The sequence below is a fragment of the Aplysia californica genome, unplaced genomic scaffold (assembly GCF_000002075.1).
Source record: "Aplysia californica isolate F4 #8 unplaced genomic scaffold, AplCal3.0 scaffold00215, whole genome shotgun sequence".
In the NCBI taxonomy this organism is placed as follows: Eukaryota; Metazoa; Mollusca; class Gastropoda; order Aplysiida; family Aplysiidae; genus Aplysia; species Aplysia californica.
Genome location: NW_004797485.1, coordinates 858,702 through 873,106, shown reverse-complemented (window position 1 = coordinate 873,106; position 14,405 = coordinate 858,702). Strand labels below are relative to the sequence as shown.

The following is a 14,405-nucleotide window of genomic DNA, read 5'->3' as shown; positions in this document are numbered from 1 at the left end:
CCCCCCCCCCCAAGTGAAGAAATGATATCAATAGGTGGAAATTAGACCTGACCTTTTCATAGAAACTCTTGTTTGTCAAGTGGTTACAAATGGTATGTTTTCTTCATTTTGATCATTCCTGCCTAAGATGACCACCTGTGTTATACGGCCACTTTTCTCTATGACAATGGGTAGCCGTTTTACACAAGTTCCACTGTAGTAAGATATGAGACTGTATGCAAATATTACAAAGGTGGCGTCGGTAGCATTGTGGTTAGGCTATCAGACTCGTGATTGGGAGATTACAGATTCGGGGGTTCGGGGCCCGACGTTGTGTCCTTGAAAAAGGCACTTAACACGAATTTTCCTCGTAGCTTAGTCCTTTCCGAGATGGACGTTAAACTCGGAGCCCTGCCTCTTAAATAACTTAACAGTGTTTATTGGGCCGTTAAATCTATACCATTTCACCATTTTCACTAAATGTACGAAACATAGTAAATTGATTTTCTGGAAAAGATATAAATAAAATTATTTCCCTTGTTTAACAGAGACAGTTATTCTTACTTCCAAAGAAAATATTCCGAAGATCTAATATTGTATTTCAAAAGTGATTTCTGCTGACACTTGACCTGAAAGACGAAAACTAACAATTTGGAATTAACACACCAGTTCCCGTTATAGTTGATAATTGTGGTCGCTAAGTCTTTTAATCGCTGATCTGTGATTATTATTGAGTGATTTCAACCAACAAACTCACCAAGACAATACATTATCAAATCAACTTTTATTCTTTACTCCAGTCTTACACACTAGAGTATGTTTCAAATTTCGGCACGAATCACAACTTAATTTTTCTTTCACTTTCAGTTTTTCCTTCCGTTGATTCCGATAGATGTCGGGGGAAGAAACAAAAATACAATGTTCTGTCAGCTGTGAGTCAAGTGGCTTGATGGAGGGTCAGGTCGTGAGCTCTGATGGTGTCCTTTACAGAGTCGATCCAGGGTCGTTTTGGTCTCCCTACTGTTCATAACACAGGACTGGTATTTTTATTGATTAATGTTTAATTCTTATGTTATTTTTAAAAATCTATTTCTTTCCGGGGGTGGGGGGGGGGGCAGTGACGGAGGAGAGGGGAGCATCAATCAACCTACGGCTGGCGTAATTGGCTTAGCTACGTACGCTTTACACACGGCGTTTTGGCTGAGATAAGGGTTCTTGGTACAAGCGCCCAACAACTGGCTACAGTCGCAGTTGGAGGTGAGCAGCGAGCTGTCACTTTTGCACGTGTCCACGAGCGTCTTCAGATTGTCCCCGAGAAAACCGGCCACTGGGATCTTGATGTCGGTGTTGGTCCGGTAAAAGGCGTACTTGACGGGGCATGTGGGGTCCTTACTTTTGGGCACGGCGGCCCAACGATTGAGGGCGTATTCCTTGGACAGGAGAAGTCCCTGCTCCCAGCGGTTTTTCCACTCGACCAGAGTGATGCAGCCGTCTTTGTTGGTGTCGTAGTTGTTTTTAAAGTCGTTGAAGATCTCCGGGCCCGTGACGAAAGAGTCGTTGTTGGCATCGTTGATGGCCATGTTGACTCGGAATCTTTGCCCCAGAGTGCCCTTCCCAGTGCACACGTCACCCCAGGCAGGGGAGGTAAGAGCCACGAAGACGAGGATGGCGTAAAACAACTGCGGGTATAGAAGAAAAAAACACAAACTAAAATGTATTTCGATACAACAGCTGCTTTGCTATCGCATTCAGAGATATGAGATCGATTCTCAACCTGGTCGGGAGTGGGGATTTCATCGAGTATCTTGGTCTTTCTGCTAGGATCATGTTTCCCTCCCTCTCAGCCCTGATTGGCCTGATAGACAGGGTTAAAATTCCCGCCTCTAAAATGGTCTAAACTATGTGGATGGGGGCGTCAAAACACTGGACAAAGTTTTGCTACTATCTCCAGAGTCAGCCCTACAAAGAAATGATGACAACCCTGACCAAAATCGTGGAACAAGTAGTCGATTTGGCTACTGCTCCAAAGGTACAAGCTACTTTTAGGGTATACAAGAATGTCAAAGTTTTCCTGCTTGTTTTGGGAGACAAGACACTTTCATGTTATTTCAAGTTTTCTTATATTCCATTCTTTCTCAATAGAACTGACTTTTCCTTTCTTCTTTGAGCAGTCATTTCTTTCTCTAGTTCTCTGTAGAAGATAATTTTTCCTTTCTCTAGTTCTCTATAGAACATAATTTTCACATTCTCTATAGAACAGTCTATTTCTTTATATTATTATATAGAACAGACAATTCCTTTCTTTCCTAGAGCAGTCTTCCTTTTCCCAAAAGAACAAACTTTTTATCTCTCCAGAACACACTTTTCCTTTCATTGTTTTTCCATAGAGCAGATTTTTTCTTTCTCTTTAGAACAAACATCCACTCAGTTCTCCTAGGAGAGCTTGAAGATCTCTAGAAACGCTGAAGACATCTACAACTTCTATCTGTACTCACCATGATTGTGGCAACTCTTGTGTAGAATATCAAAACCCAAACAACTCCTGCTCCTTTTATACCTGGAAGTTTACTTGTTTTTAGGTCACGGACAACCTGTAGTGGCATTTCCAAGACATCAAAACTAGGACAAAATCTCGGACGAAAAAAAAAAGTGAAGAGTTGATAGTTCACGATCTAAGATAACAGGGGAATGCCATGTTATTACGAGGTCTGTCCTAGAAATCTTCCAGGCAAAACGATGGCCACGGATAATAATAATGGTATTGACATTATAGTTTTAATTGTTACAAAAAAAACCCACAGTGTTCATAGGTTATATTAAACTGAAAAAGAGGCCTGTGCGTCCCTGCACAAGATAGCTACCAATGTATACTTTCTTAGTGAGTGGCTGGTGGGTGCTCTGGCGTGGTGTCTTCCTTCTTTCTTACTAAACATCAATCGTCCGTATCTCCCCTCCACCGTTGTTTTAAATAGAGTATAATATAATGTTTTATCTTTTGTTAAATAATAATATTATATACTTTTTTGTAAGTAACATCTTCAATCTTGGGCACTTATAATACCTTTTTGTTTCTTGCAAATGCCGTACAACTCTTTTTAAAACGAAACTGAGTCGTGTTTCTGCACTTCAGAACATGCCTCCGCTTTATGCAGAGCTTTAGTATGACACAACATCAGAGCAACAAACAGTTCTCTCGGTACAGCTGTGTGCCAGACCAACCTCTGAGAATCACCACAGCTGTGTCTGTTCTGGGCTCGGGTTCCCCAACAAACGACTCTGACACCAAAACAGAATGAAAATAAAACGAGGGCGTTCAGGCACAGAAAACGAAGAAGGACACTAGTAAAAGTGTGAAACCGTGGGAACGCAAACACCAAACGGACAAGGGTGTGTCATTGTTTGGTACAGTTTTGTTCCTTTCCTTTTCGTGTTTGTTTATATTTTTATATTTGTGTTTTTCGAGCTATTAATAGACAAAGACCCAGATACGTTTAAAAGAGAAGACAGATACATTTTCCTTTTTCGAGATAATAATAGAGAAAGACCCAGATATTGTTTATCCGGCCCCAGAGCTTGGACACGCTTTCCCTTGTCTGACCTTCACCTTAAGCTAGTTTGCATTCTGAGAATTAAAGTTGAATATTTTACTATTACTGAGCTTTGAGCAAAGTTTCAACAACGACACAGACCACCATCTGTGGTGTAGTGATTAGGCGCTTCGCTGTCGCACACAGGAGACCTTAGTTTTATAAATTTGGTTTTTGTACGGTTTTACGGAGCTCACAACTGCATAAGGCCATAAGGAATGACGTGTCTTTTTCTGCATGGCACTGTCTTGTAATATCTCTAACCTTCGGAACTTACGTGACCTAAGTGTGTTGCTAGTGCCGTAAAACTAAAGAATACATATTTCTCCAAACGTGAACAGACCCCCGAAGAGCCTGAACATAACCTCCTCTTAGAGAACCCTGAGACAGGAAACACACAACACACACACACACACACACACACACACACACACACACACACTCACACACACTCACAAACACACACACACACACACACACACACACACACACACACACACACACACACATCCTCCAGCAGTGAAGGATAAAGATGAATGAGAAGTGCACATGTTTTCATCCCACATCTTTGTTTCACTTCCGTACCGGTACCTGTTTTCGTCACCCTGTCTTCTTCAGTCACGATTTCTTTCGTTTTCGTCCATCCTTTTGCAATAATATTCAACATTTTCTCTTTCAATTGTAATTTTGAAATCGGCGTGGCCATTTCAGTAACCTTCAAGTTATAGAATGAATGTGGGATGAAAACAATCCAAGTTCCAATCTTGGTGGGACTGCGATTATTTTTTAAAAAATTTAAAAATTCATGTTCTGTTGAAAAGTCGATGGTATCTTCTTCATGTATGTATCTTTAAAAGGATTTGAAAATATCTTTGACGTTTGCTTTGTTCTACTTTACACCAATATAGGATTCAATTCATTCATTTATTCATTCTTTCATTTATTCATTCATTCATTCATTCGGATATTGCGCTACCTTTAAATTACAAAGTTCCATCCTACAATTTTGGGTTTTTTAAAGTCATTAAGACAATAAGGTCAGAAATTAAATCTTGTATCTGCTCTGTTAAAATCGTCAGATTGTTCAGGGTCGTTGTCAAGCTATTGAAAGAATTACATTCTAAAAAGCCGGATATGTTGTGAAACTGAAAATCTTTGGTGTCGGATATGTCAAAACTAGGTACTGAGCAAAAAGAACTTTGTATTTATAGGGTAGCAATATTGCAAATATGGCGAAATTCTGTTCATTGTGACTATATTGAACCATAAAGGGAACGTCCAGCTAACTGCCTGTTCAAGTGGTATTTCAATCAAGACACAATTGGTTCTTTTATGGCTATTATCTTTTTAATTCTGAGATTTTACTTTCAATTACTTCTTCTGTCCTCTTCTTATACCACGACGTGTCGAAGGGAAAAATAATTTTAGAACGTAGGTCATTTCTGTTTGTTGCTTTTTCAAACATCATAATACTAGCATTGTGACTTTTGAGGGACTCTTTGACTCCACTGACCTATCTTTTCCTTGTCCTAGTTTTTCTCCTGAAAGAATTCTGGGCCAGCTCTCGAATAACATCTCCAATTATCTTGGATCGTGAACTATCAACTCTTCACTTTTTTCCGTCACAGCTTCGTCCTACTTTTTACATGTCTTGAAAATGGAACTACAGATTGTCTGTGACCTAAAAATAAGTAAACATCCAGGTATAAAAGGAGCTGGAGTTGTCTGGGTTTGCATATTCTACACAAGAGTAGCCACAATCATGGTGAGTACAAACAGAAGTTGTAGATATCTTCAGCGTTTCTAGAGATCTTCCAGCTATCTCCTTGGAGAGGATATTTGTTCTATAAATATAAAGGGAAAAATTTGCTCTATAGAGAAATAGAGAAACGAAAAGTTTGTTCTTTGAGAAAAAAAAGTCTCTTCTGGAGGAGAAAGGAAGTATCTGTTCTATATATAAAGAAATTGGTTGTTCTACCTGTATAGAAAATGTGAAAAATTATGTTCTATTGAGGACAAAAAAGTCTTTTCTATAGAAAAAGGGCAAATCTGTTCTGTAGAGAAAAGGACAAGGGAGTTCTACAAACGTATGTTTTAAGAAAGTCTTTGGTTAGTTTCATGTCGAAGTTGGAAGTTTTTAAACAGCTGTTACATCAGAATACTTTTTAGTGTGGTTTTTTTTCTTCGTCTCTACCAGCAGTTGTCTTACGCCATCCTCGTCTTCGTGGCTCTTACCTCCCCTGCCTGGGGTGACGTGTGCACTGGGAAGGGCACCCTGGGTCAAAGATTCCGAGTCAACATGGCCATCAACGATGCCAACAACGACTCTTTCGTCACGGGCCCGGAGATCTTCAACGACTTCAAAAACAACTACGACACCAACAAAGACGGCTGCATCACTCTGGTCGAGTGGAAAAACCGCTGGGAGCAGGGACTTCTCCTGTCCAAGGAATACGCCCTCAATCGTTGGGCCGCCGTGCCCAAAAGTAAGGACCCCACATGCCCCGTCAAGTACGCCTTTTACCGGACCAACACCGACATTAAGATCCCAGTGGCCGGTTTTCTCGGGGACAATCTGAAGACACTCGTGGACACGTGCAAAAGTGACAGCTCGCTGCTCACCTCCAACTGCGACTGTAGCCAGTTGTTGGGCGCTTGTACCAAGAACCCTTATCTCAGCCAAAACGCCGTGTGTAAAGCGTACGTAGCTAAGCCAATTACGCCAGCCGTAGGTTGATTGATGCTCCCCTCTCCTCCGTCACTGCCCCCCCCCACCCCCGGAAAGAAATAGATTTTAAAAATAACATAAGAAAAACATTAATGAATAACAATACCAGTCCTGTGTTATGAACAGTATGGAGACCAAGACGGCCCTGGATCGACCCTGTAAAGGACACCACCAGAGCCCACGACCTGACCCTTCATCAAGCCACTTGACTCACAGCTGACAGAACATTGTATTTTTATTTCTTCCCGCGACATCTATCGGAATCAACAGATGGAAAAACTAAAAGTAAAATTAAGTCGTGATTCGTGCCGAAATTTGAAACATACTCCAGTGTGAAAGACTGGAGTAAAGAATAAAAGTTGATTTGATAAGGTTTTGTCTTGTTGAGTTTGTTGTTTGAAATCACACAATAATAATTACTGGTCAGCGATTAAAAGACCACAATTATCAACTATAACGGGAACTGGTGTGTTAATTCCAAATTGTTAGTTTCCGTCTTTCAGGTCAGGTTTTTGCAGAATTCACAGTTGAAATACAATATTAGATCTTCGGAACATTTTCATTGGAAGTAAGAATAGCTGTCTCTGTTAATTAAACAAGGAAAATAATTTTATTTATTATATCATTTCCAGAAAATCAATTTACAACGTTTCTTATATTTCGTGAATACGGTGAAATGGTATAGGATTAATGGCCCTATAAGCACTGTTAATTTATTTAAGAGACGGGCCTCCGAGTTTAACGTCCATCTCTGAAAGGACTAAGCTAAGTGGAAAATTCAAGGACACAACGTCGGACCGACCTGAGGCTCGAACCCCTGAAACTGTAATCTCATCATTTTAAGTCCGGAAGCTACTGACACCACCTTTGTTACAGTTGTATACAGTCTAATATCACATTTTTCAAAGACATGCTATTTTACATTAATTTTAGACTTTTTTCATTTCTGTAGTGTATTTGAGAAATAATAAGTTTGCTAAAAAAAAATAATGTAGGTTAAATTCAGAAGACTTTGCAAAAGAAAATGTTTATTAGTCACTTTTTTTTATTGTAAAACGAAAGGTTGATGAAACCTCTAAGGCAGGTAATTATTTGGTGACCATTTATTAAAGTTAATGTGAGTTGTTTCCCCTGTTTAGTTTTTTTTTCATTTCGTGAATTATTTCTAAGGTTTAGTGTCCATCCATAGTGTGTTCAGATGGGTTTTTTTAGTGAGTGTAATGCTGCAGTGCCTTGACTGAAAAAGCAATTTCCAAGCATTGGTGGTACCAATTAAGTTGAAAGAGGGCATTTTAGTTGGACCCGACATTATAGGAGTCATATTTGGTGACACATTTGAAGGAATATGACTTTGCTTGAGAAAAAGTCCTGGTCAGACTTTACAGATCTGTGTCAAAACTTTCTTGTGTGTCACAAGAGTGAAGACGACAATGCCTAAGCGAAAGAACTGACTGTGTATGACGTCACGCGCATTCGGTAATTGCTTAAATCTCTTTTTGGGAGGAGTTTATGGGGGGGGGGGGGGTAACATAAACTATCGCACTTACAATCCGACATGACACAAACAGTCTTTAAAAATCGTTTTTATCGGTTTTATTAAAATTCAAACACAACTTTTGACAGAAATATGGGGAACTAGTCAAATTATCTAGATGTGTCCATAGCTCAGTTTGCCCCCAAAATGACTGAAGCAATCGCCGATTGAGAGTGAAAAAGAATTTCTCGGAGCAAGGATGTCGGTGAAAATTCATTTCCTTAACAACCGCCTTGGCCTCTTCCCGGCAGACTTGGGTGGTGTCTGGGGTAAGCAACGTGAAAGATTCCATCAGGGTGTCATGGAAATGGAAAAAATAAAATAACAAGAGAAGTGGAACTCATAGGTCAATTGGTTTCAGTTGAACGCTCAGAAGAGACTTTGGCTGACATAAGTGCAAAAAAAAGAACCTCTAAAGTGGCCCGTGTCTTTGTTTCGCTCCCAAGTTTTCACATTATTATTTTTAAAGATGTTATGTCATAATGAACTGTATTTCACAGAATCCAATTGTATTCTTGATACTCATATGCGAGTGTGATTTTAAAGTTATATGTTTAATACGTGAAGTGAATCAAATGGAAAAGAAAACTGCGGCGAATCTTATTATTATGGAGCTAAGCCCGTTTGTGTGGTCAGTATATATTTTTTACACTGGTGCCCAATAATCTATAAAAAATATGATTCAGTAAAAAATTGTCACAAAGGGTTACGCGAGCATATTTTTAAAGTTCAAAAGCTACCTTTTTATTTTCAGGATTGATGGTTTTTCCTGTAAATTGAGGCTCTCGGCAGTTTTGACTGCCATTAGCCATTTCATATTTTACTGGGACTACTTCCGTTTCGTTTTGTGCTTCGTCGCGAGTGTAAGACAGCTGCTTCTACTATTTCCAGATCTAGAATCTCGTTATCCGACTCTGTTTAGATGTGTGCTTCATAATGTCGTTGAATACTTCTAACCAAACTCCATTGTATTGACTTTTTCTAGATTTGGTGTAGTTATGTCCCCAACACGTTGAGTTTGTTTAAATCCACAAAATGTTTACTTCGTTGTATTGGCGTTTTCAAAGTTTGGCGCGTATTTGGTGCGTAGTTTTTAATAGAGCAAGACTGTAGTTCTAGATAATGTAGATCTCTCCATATCCTAGATAGATTTAGAGCACAGAATTCAAGACTGATTTGGAGAAGTTAGCAAGAACAGAAGTGCGCTTTTTGCCTTGTCGTGTTTTTGTGTTTCACACCGTTCTACTTCGTGTTTACAAAACTGCTTCTACTGTTTCCAGATCAAGAATCTCGATATCTGACTCTCTTTGGATGTGTGCTTCGCAGTGTCGATGGGGACTTCAGGTCAAACTTCGTTATTTCGACTTTTTCTAGATATATTTGGTGTATTGATGTCCCCATCATGTTAAGTTTGTTTAACCATTTAAGACCAAGGTCTCAAAAATTAACTGATTTCACCTAGAAAATGTGACCGTGCATTCAACTGAAAAAACCATAACACTTGGAGTATTTCCATTAAAAAAAAAAATATTCAGATTTTTAATTATGTCCTTTATAAAGGACACTGGGCATGAATGGCCCCAGTGTTTCTCCCAGTCAAATGTCCTCTATAAAGGACACTGGGCATTGGGTAGGCCTATTCCGAAGTCAAAGATCTCAGTAAACCAAAATTGAACCGTTCTAGGAAATTGTATCATAGAAAAATGTATGAATTGTATACATAATCATTCAAATTCAAACATGTCAAGCTGTTTTAGGCGATTTTTTTTAACATCCACGATATCCAAAAGATAGCAAGCATAAGTGTCAAATCTAGCATGAAATTGCTCAGCGCACCTCTGATGCAGTGGCACATTGCATGAACCTCACAGTGTGTTGGCCTTTTTCCCACAGAGACTGCATCGTCTTTGTTTGGGCTTTGGTTTTAAGTGGTGGCCTAGACCGCTATGGCGAATCTCTGGTGCTATCTTCCGGCGATTTGCTCGTTCTATTTAGCTTGCACAACTGGCAAAGGCTGCTTGAGCTCTCAATAGGCCAAGGTAGATCTGAGCCACAGATCTCTTGAAGGCCAGTTGATCCAAAGGCAGAGTGCCATGAGCCGGTGACAATCTGTACAGTAGCCACGCATTGTTGATGGCTACATCTGCCAGAAAGGCAAACAACAGCAATCATCACTTCTTTGATCGGATTGATATCCGATAGGTACCCACATTTTGGTCTAGGCGGTCAACACCACCTATGTTTGAATTGTACCTGTTGATTAGATATGGCCGATCAACCAGGATTTTTTTCTCCTTTGTTGACCACCAGGTAACACTGAACTGAGGCTGCGTCGCAGTTGCCTTCCTGGTAAATCGTTTGATGACTATGATTCTTACACATCGTCATTGACATCATCTTCGTCTTAATTCTGTTCATCTCCTGGTGGAGATATGTAGACATCGGCTGAGGCAATTTCAGTATTATCATCATCTTTCGATTGGCTGAGCACTTCATTCAATGTAAATGCCTTTGATCTTGGAAAAAATATAAAGAAACCAAAGTTTTTAAGAAGACACAGGATGTCTAAAGTACATATACACCCTGATATACCTAAACACCCACCTATACAAACAAACCTGCGAAAACCTTTATACCCACTTATACCGATACATCTACTTATTACATCTCAGTTGCTCACGTTTTCACCAACCTCAGAATGCGTAAGAATATGGTTTAACACTAGATTCCCATAAGGTGAGTGACAAAAAGGCAGCAAGACGCAATTATTAGGAGCAGAATAGATATTTATAGCCTATGCACCAAGGTATTATACACCCACGTATACCAAAAAAAAATCCCGCGTATAACTTTGCCATTACACTCACGTATATGTATACACCCAGAAACCTATAACACACCCACTCTTGGCTGACAACACCCTCCAACCCCCTCCCCGGGCAAAAAATCCCGAAAAGCGTGGGGTACAAACCGTGTTCTCTCTATGCACCCGCTCATACATATATACACCCATTCATACATATAGCACAAAGACCAGTGTCCTTTACAGAGGATGTTCAACTAGGAGAAACACTGGGGCCATTCGTTCCCAGTGTCCTTTAAAAAGGACACATGGATTTTTTAAAATATTTTCTGAAAAAATATCTATAGAATGATTACAGCAACTGCAAGTATGGGTGAGTGTAATATTTGTACGTATTTGCACAACTTTGTTTTAGATGTTTCAAAAGCATTTATTTTGTGAAATTACGGTCTTACCTTTTTGGTTGGGTGCCCTTTTCCGCCATTTTTTAATGAGAGGAGGGAAAATGTACACAGCAAAAAACAAAAAGTTGATAGGAAATTAGCGTGAAAGTAATACAAAAAAATAACCTCTTTTCCATCTGAGGAAACAAAATAGTAATGATTTGCTTGAATTAATGGCGTTGTGAAGTCGATTAAAAAAATGTCCTTTAAAAGGGACACTGATCGTCAATGGGTTAAATAATTAAACCCACAAAATGTTCACTTCGTTGTTTTGGCGTTTTCAAAATTTGGAGCGAATTTTCTGCTTAGCCTTTTATAGAGCAAGGTTCTAGATCTAGATCTCTATATCCTGGAATCTAGATGTAAATGTTCGTCAGGTATGCCAACCCACTAACTTACATTGCAGAAAGACAGCATTGCCATGTTGCTGAGAAATCCGGGCCCTACAAACGACCGCTGCAACGGGACTCGATATGTAGTTCCGCATCTTCATCAACATGCAATTGATGCTGTCGTTGTTTGCAGTCCAGTCCACCTGTCGGAAAGAGACTTTTCATCCCAAGGATTCCCCTCCTGCCTTCAGACAACATAATATTATTATTTCCCTTCCATATGCGACGGAAACAATTTCCGGTTAGACCTGCTTTTACAATGACTGCCAACAAAGCTCAGGGACAGACTTTAAAAAGAATAGGGATTTCGTTACTGGGCGATTAATTTTTCACATGGGCAATTATATTATGTCGCAATGAGTCGTACTTGGTCCAGGGCCTCTATTAGAAAACATACAAACAGACCTGCTGCCCAGCATGGACTTCCACATGGCGCATATACCAGCAATGTTGTCAACACAGAGGTCATACGGCAATGAATCGGGTACAAACATTTTATCTTGGGATTTCCTATCACAATATCACCTTTCGTATAACGGGTCTGTATCTTGCGCAATTAAAACCCCTGACTTGATAGTGAAACTATGAAATCAGATTCAGATTCCATTACTAAACTCCATATGAAAATCATATTCAGATGACTTAGACCAAAAGTTGGGTGAGATTTCAGGGGTTTTTGTTTAAATTAATAAAAGAGAACAAACAGAACAAGCAACAACAACAAAAACTTAAGACGTATCGTATTTGAAATCCGGACACCAGTTTCGGATTCTACTACTCAAATTCCATACCTAGAATATCTTGAGGTGTCATATCTGACTCAGTGGTTGACGTGTAATGACCCTCCATCCTTCACGATTACGAGCTGCCATTGCAAATGCTGTTATACATGGCAAGTCCATGTGTTAAAATATCAAACCATGTTACTCTTTGTCCACCCCTGGCTCTCCTGCCCAACATCCATCCTTCAAGCACCTCTTTCATAATGTTCTGGTGTCGTTTTAAGTGACCAAAACACGGTATATTTCCACATTTCATCTGATTTGGTTGACTTTTCCCCCTTCATTTTCTATCTGACCTGAAATTTTTCAACCGTGCTTCATTTCAACAATATCATTTCATTTCTTGCATGGGGTTCACACTCGTTTTCGTCCTACTCATTTTTGTCCAACATTGATTCGATTACATTAAATGTTTCTGCAATTGCCACTCCGATTTCAAAATGGGTTTTCAATGAGAAAATTCACATCGTGACACATATTACAAATGTAGCACGAAAACAGGTACATCGTGACTGAAGAAAGTGGGACGAAAACAGGTCGTGAAACAAAGATATGTGACAAAACAGGTGCACTGCTAGGGCCCTGTGTGCCCTGCACTGATGAAGGGTGTGTTTTATGTGTATGTATGTATGTGTATGTATGTATGTATGTATGTGTATAGTTTTGTGAGTGTGTTTGTTTGTGTGTGTATGTATGTGTGTGTGTATGTGTGTGTGTCTGTGTGTGTGTATGTGTGTGTGTATGTGTGTGTGTGTGTATGTGTGTGTTTGAGAGAGTGTATGTGTGTGTGTGCGTGTGTGTGTATGTGTGTGTGTGTGTGTGTGTGTTTCCTGTCTCAGGGCTCTGTAAGAGGAGGTTATGTTCAGGCTCTTCGGGGGTCCGGGTCTGTTCACGCTTGGAAAAATATTTCGTCTTTACTTTGACTTTGAGTTTTACGACACTTGCAACACAATTAGGTCACGTAAGAGCCGAAGGTTAGAAATATTACAAGATAGTGAAACACACAGAAAAGAACTGTCATTCATCATTGTCGAATCTCAAAATATGAAGTTTTCAGGAAAAACCAAAACTTTTATTTCTGACTGGACATTTTCGTAACACAAAATTTCACGTAATTTGTTAGTATTTTAAGAAGTTTACCAAAGCTTATAGGACTAATCGATGCAACTCATCAAACTCGACAACAAACTTGCTTTTCCTTTGTTCGTCGTAGTTTTGACGTACTTTAGGTAGATTGACAGCAACAATTTGCTCAAGAGACATGCCCTCGTCTGTGGTGTAGTGGTCAGACACTTTGCCGTCGACTGAAGGAGACCTGAGCTTGATTCCGGTGAGGGGAGATCTTTTTATATCGAGGTCTCGGTATTTCTGCTGGAATGTTGTATCCCTCTCAATCTGGGTTAGTCCTGACAGGCAGGTGCGAAAGTCCACCTTCTTAATTAAGGGGGGGGGGGGGGGGGGGGTCCCACCTATTTTTGGTCAATCTGGGTCAAATTGGGTATTACAATATTTTTTGCCTTTACTCAGTCACTGCTCTGTTGATTTAATTGTCCTTTGGCTCAGTCGTAGCTAGTTTGATGCCTAACATGTTTTCTTCTCACATTACTATTCTATCTTCACTAATTAGAGAGGTATCTCATTTTTTGTCAAAAATATTTGATTTTTAAATTTTTGACACATTTTTCGAAACTCCTCTGACGATTACAGGTGTATCTTGATGGCACTTAGCATACTTGTTGCCCTTAGGGGTGGTTACATTGCAATGTCAGCGGTTTTTTTATATCTATCTTGGTTTTCATTTTATGATTTTTTGTAAAAATGGAAAATTGACCGTTTTCTGCATTTTTGACAAGATTTGCACGATTTTTCATGTAACTCCAAGACGAAATAAAATATCGAAAGATGCTGACAATGTATAACTTATATGCCTCTTGGGTACATGTGTGCCAAAGAACAATAAAATCCATTCGTAAATTTTAGAGGAGTATTTATTTGAAAATATGATGTGAAGATCCGCTATAAAAATGGCGGCCATCTTGGATCCGGGAAAAATTTTTTTCATCGTAATACCTGTATCATGACGAAGTTGTATGCCAAGTTTAAGGTTTTTAGGTCCAAAAAGAAAGGAGTTAGCTCGTTCGTGGGACCCCCTCCCCC

At 39.6% G+C, this 14,405-nt stretch overlaps 1 protein-coding gene across 1 annotated transcript; it reads right to left on the bottom strand.

Moving 5' to 3' along the window:
- Positions 1-818: 818 nt before the first annotated feature.
- LOC101846736 lies at positions 819-11,122 on the bottom strand. Its single transcript, XM_005099498.1, has 2 exons — positions 11,087-11,122; positions 819-1,658 (listed from the first exon to the last, which is right to left on the bottom strand). Exon 2 carries the CDS (start codon positions 1,557-1,559, stop codon positions 1,122-1,124), a length of 438 nt encoding a protein of 145 aa, XP_005099555.1. The 5' UTR covers positions 1,560-1,658; positions 11,087-11,122; the 3' UTR covers positions 819-1,121.
- Positions 11,123-14,405: the final 3,283 nt, after the last annotated feature.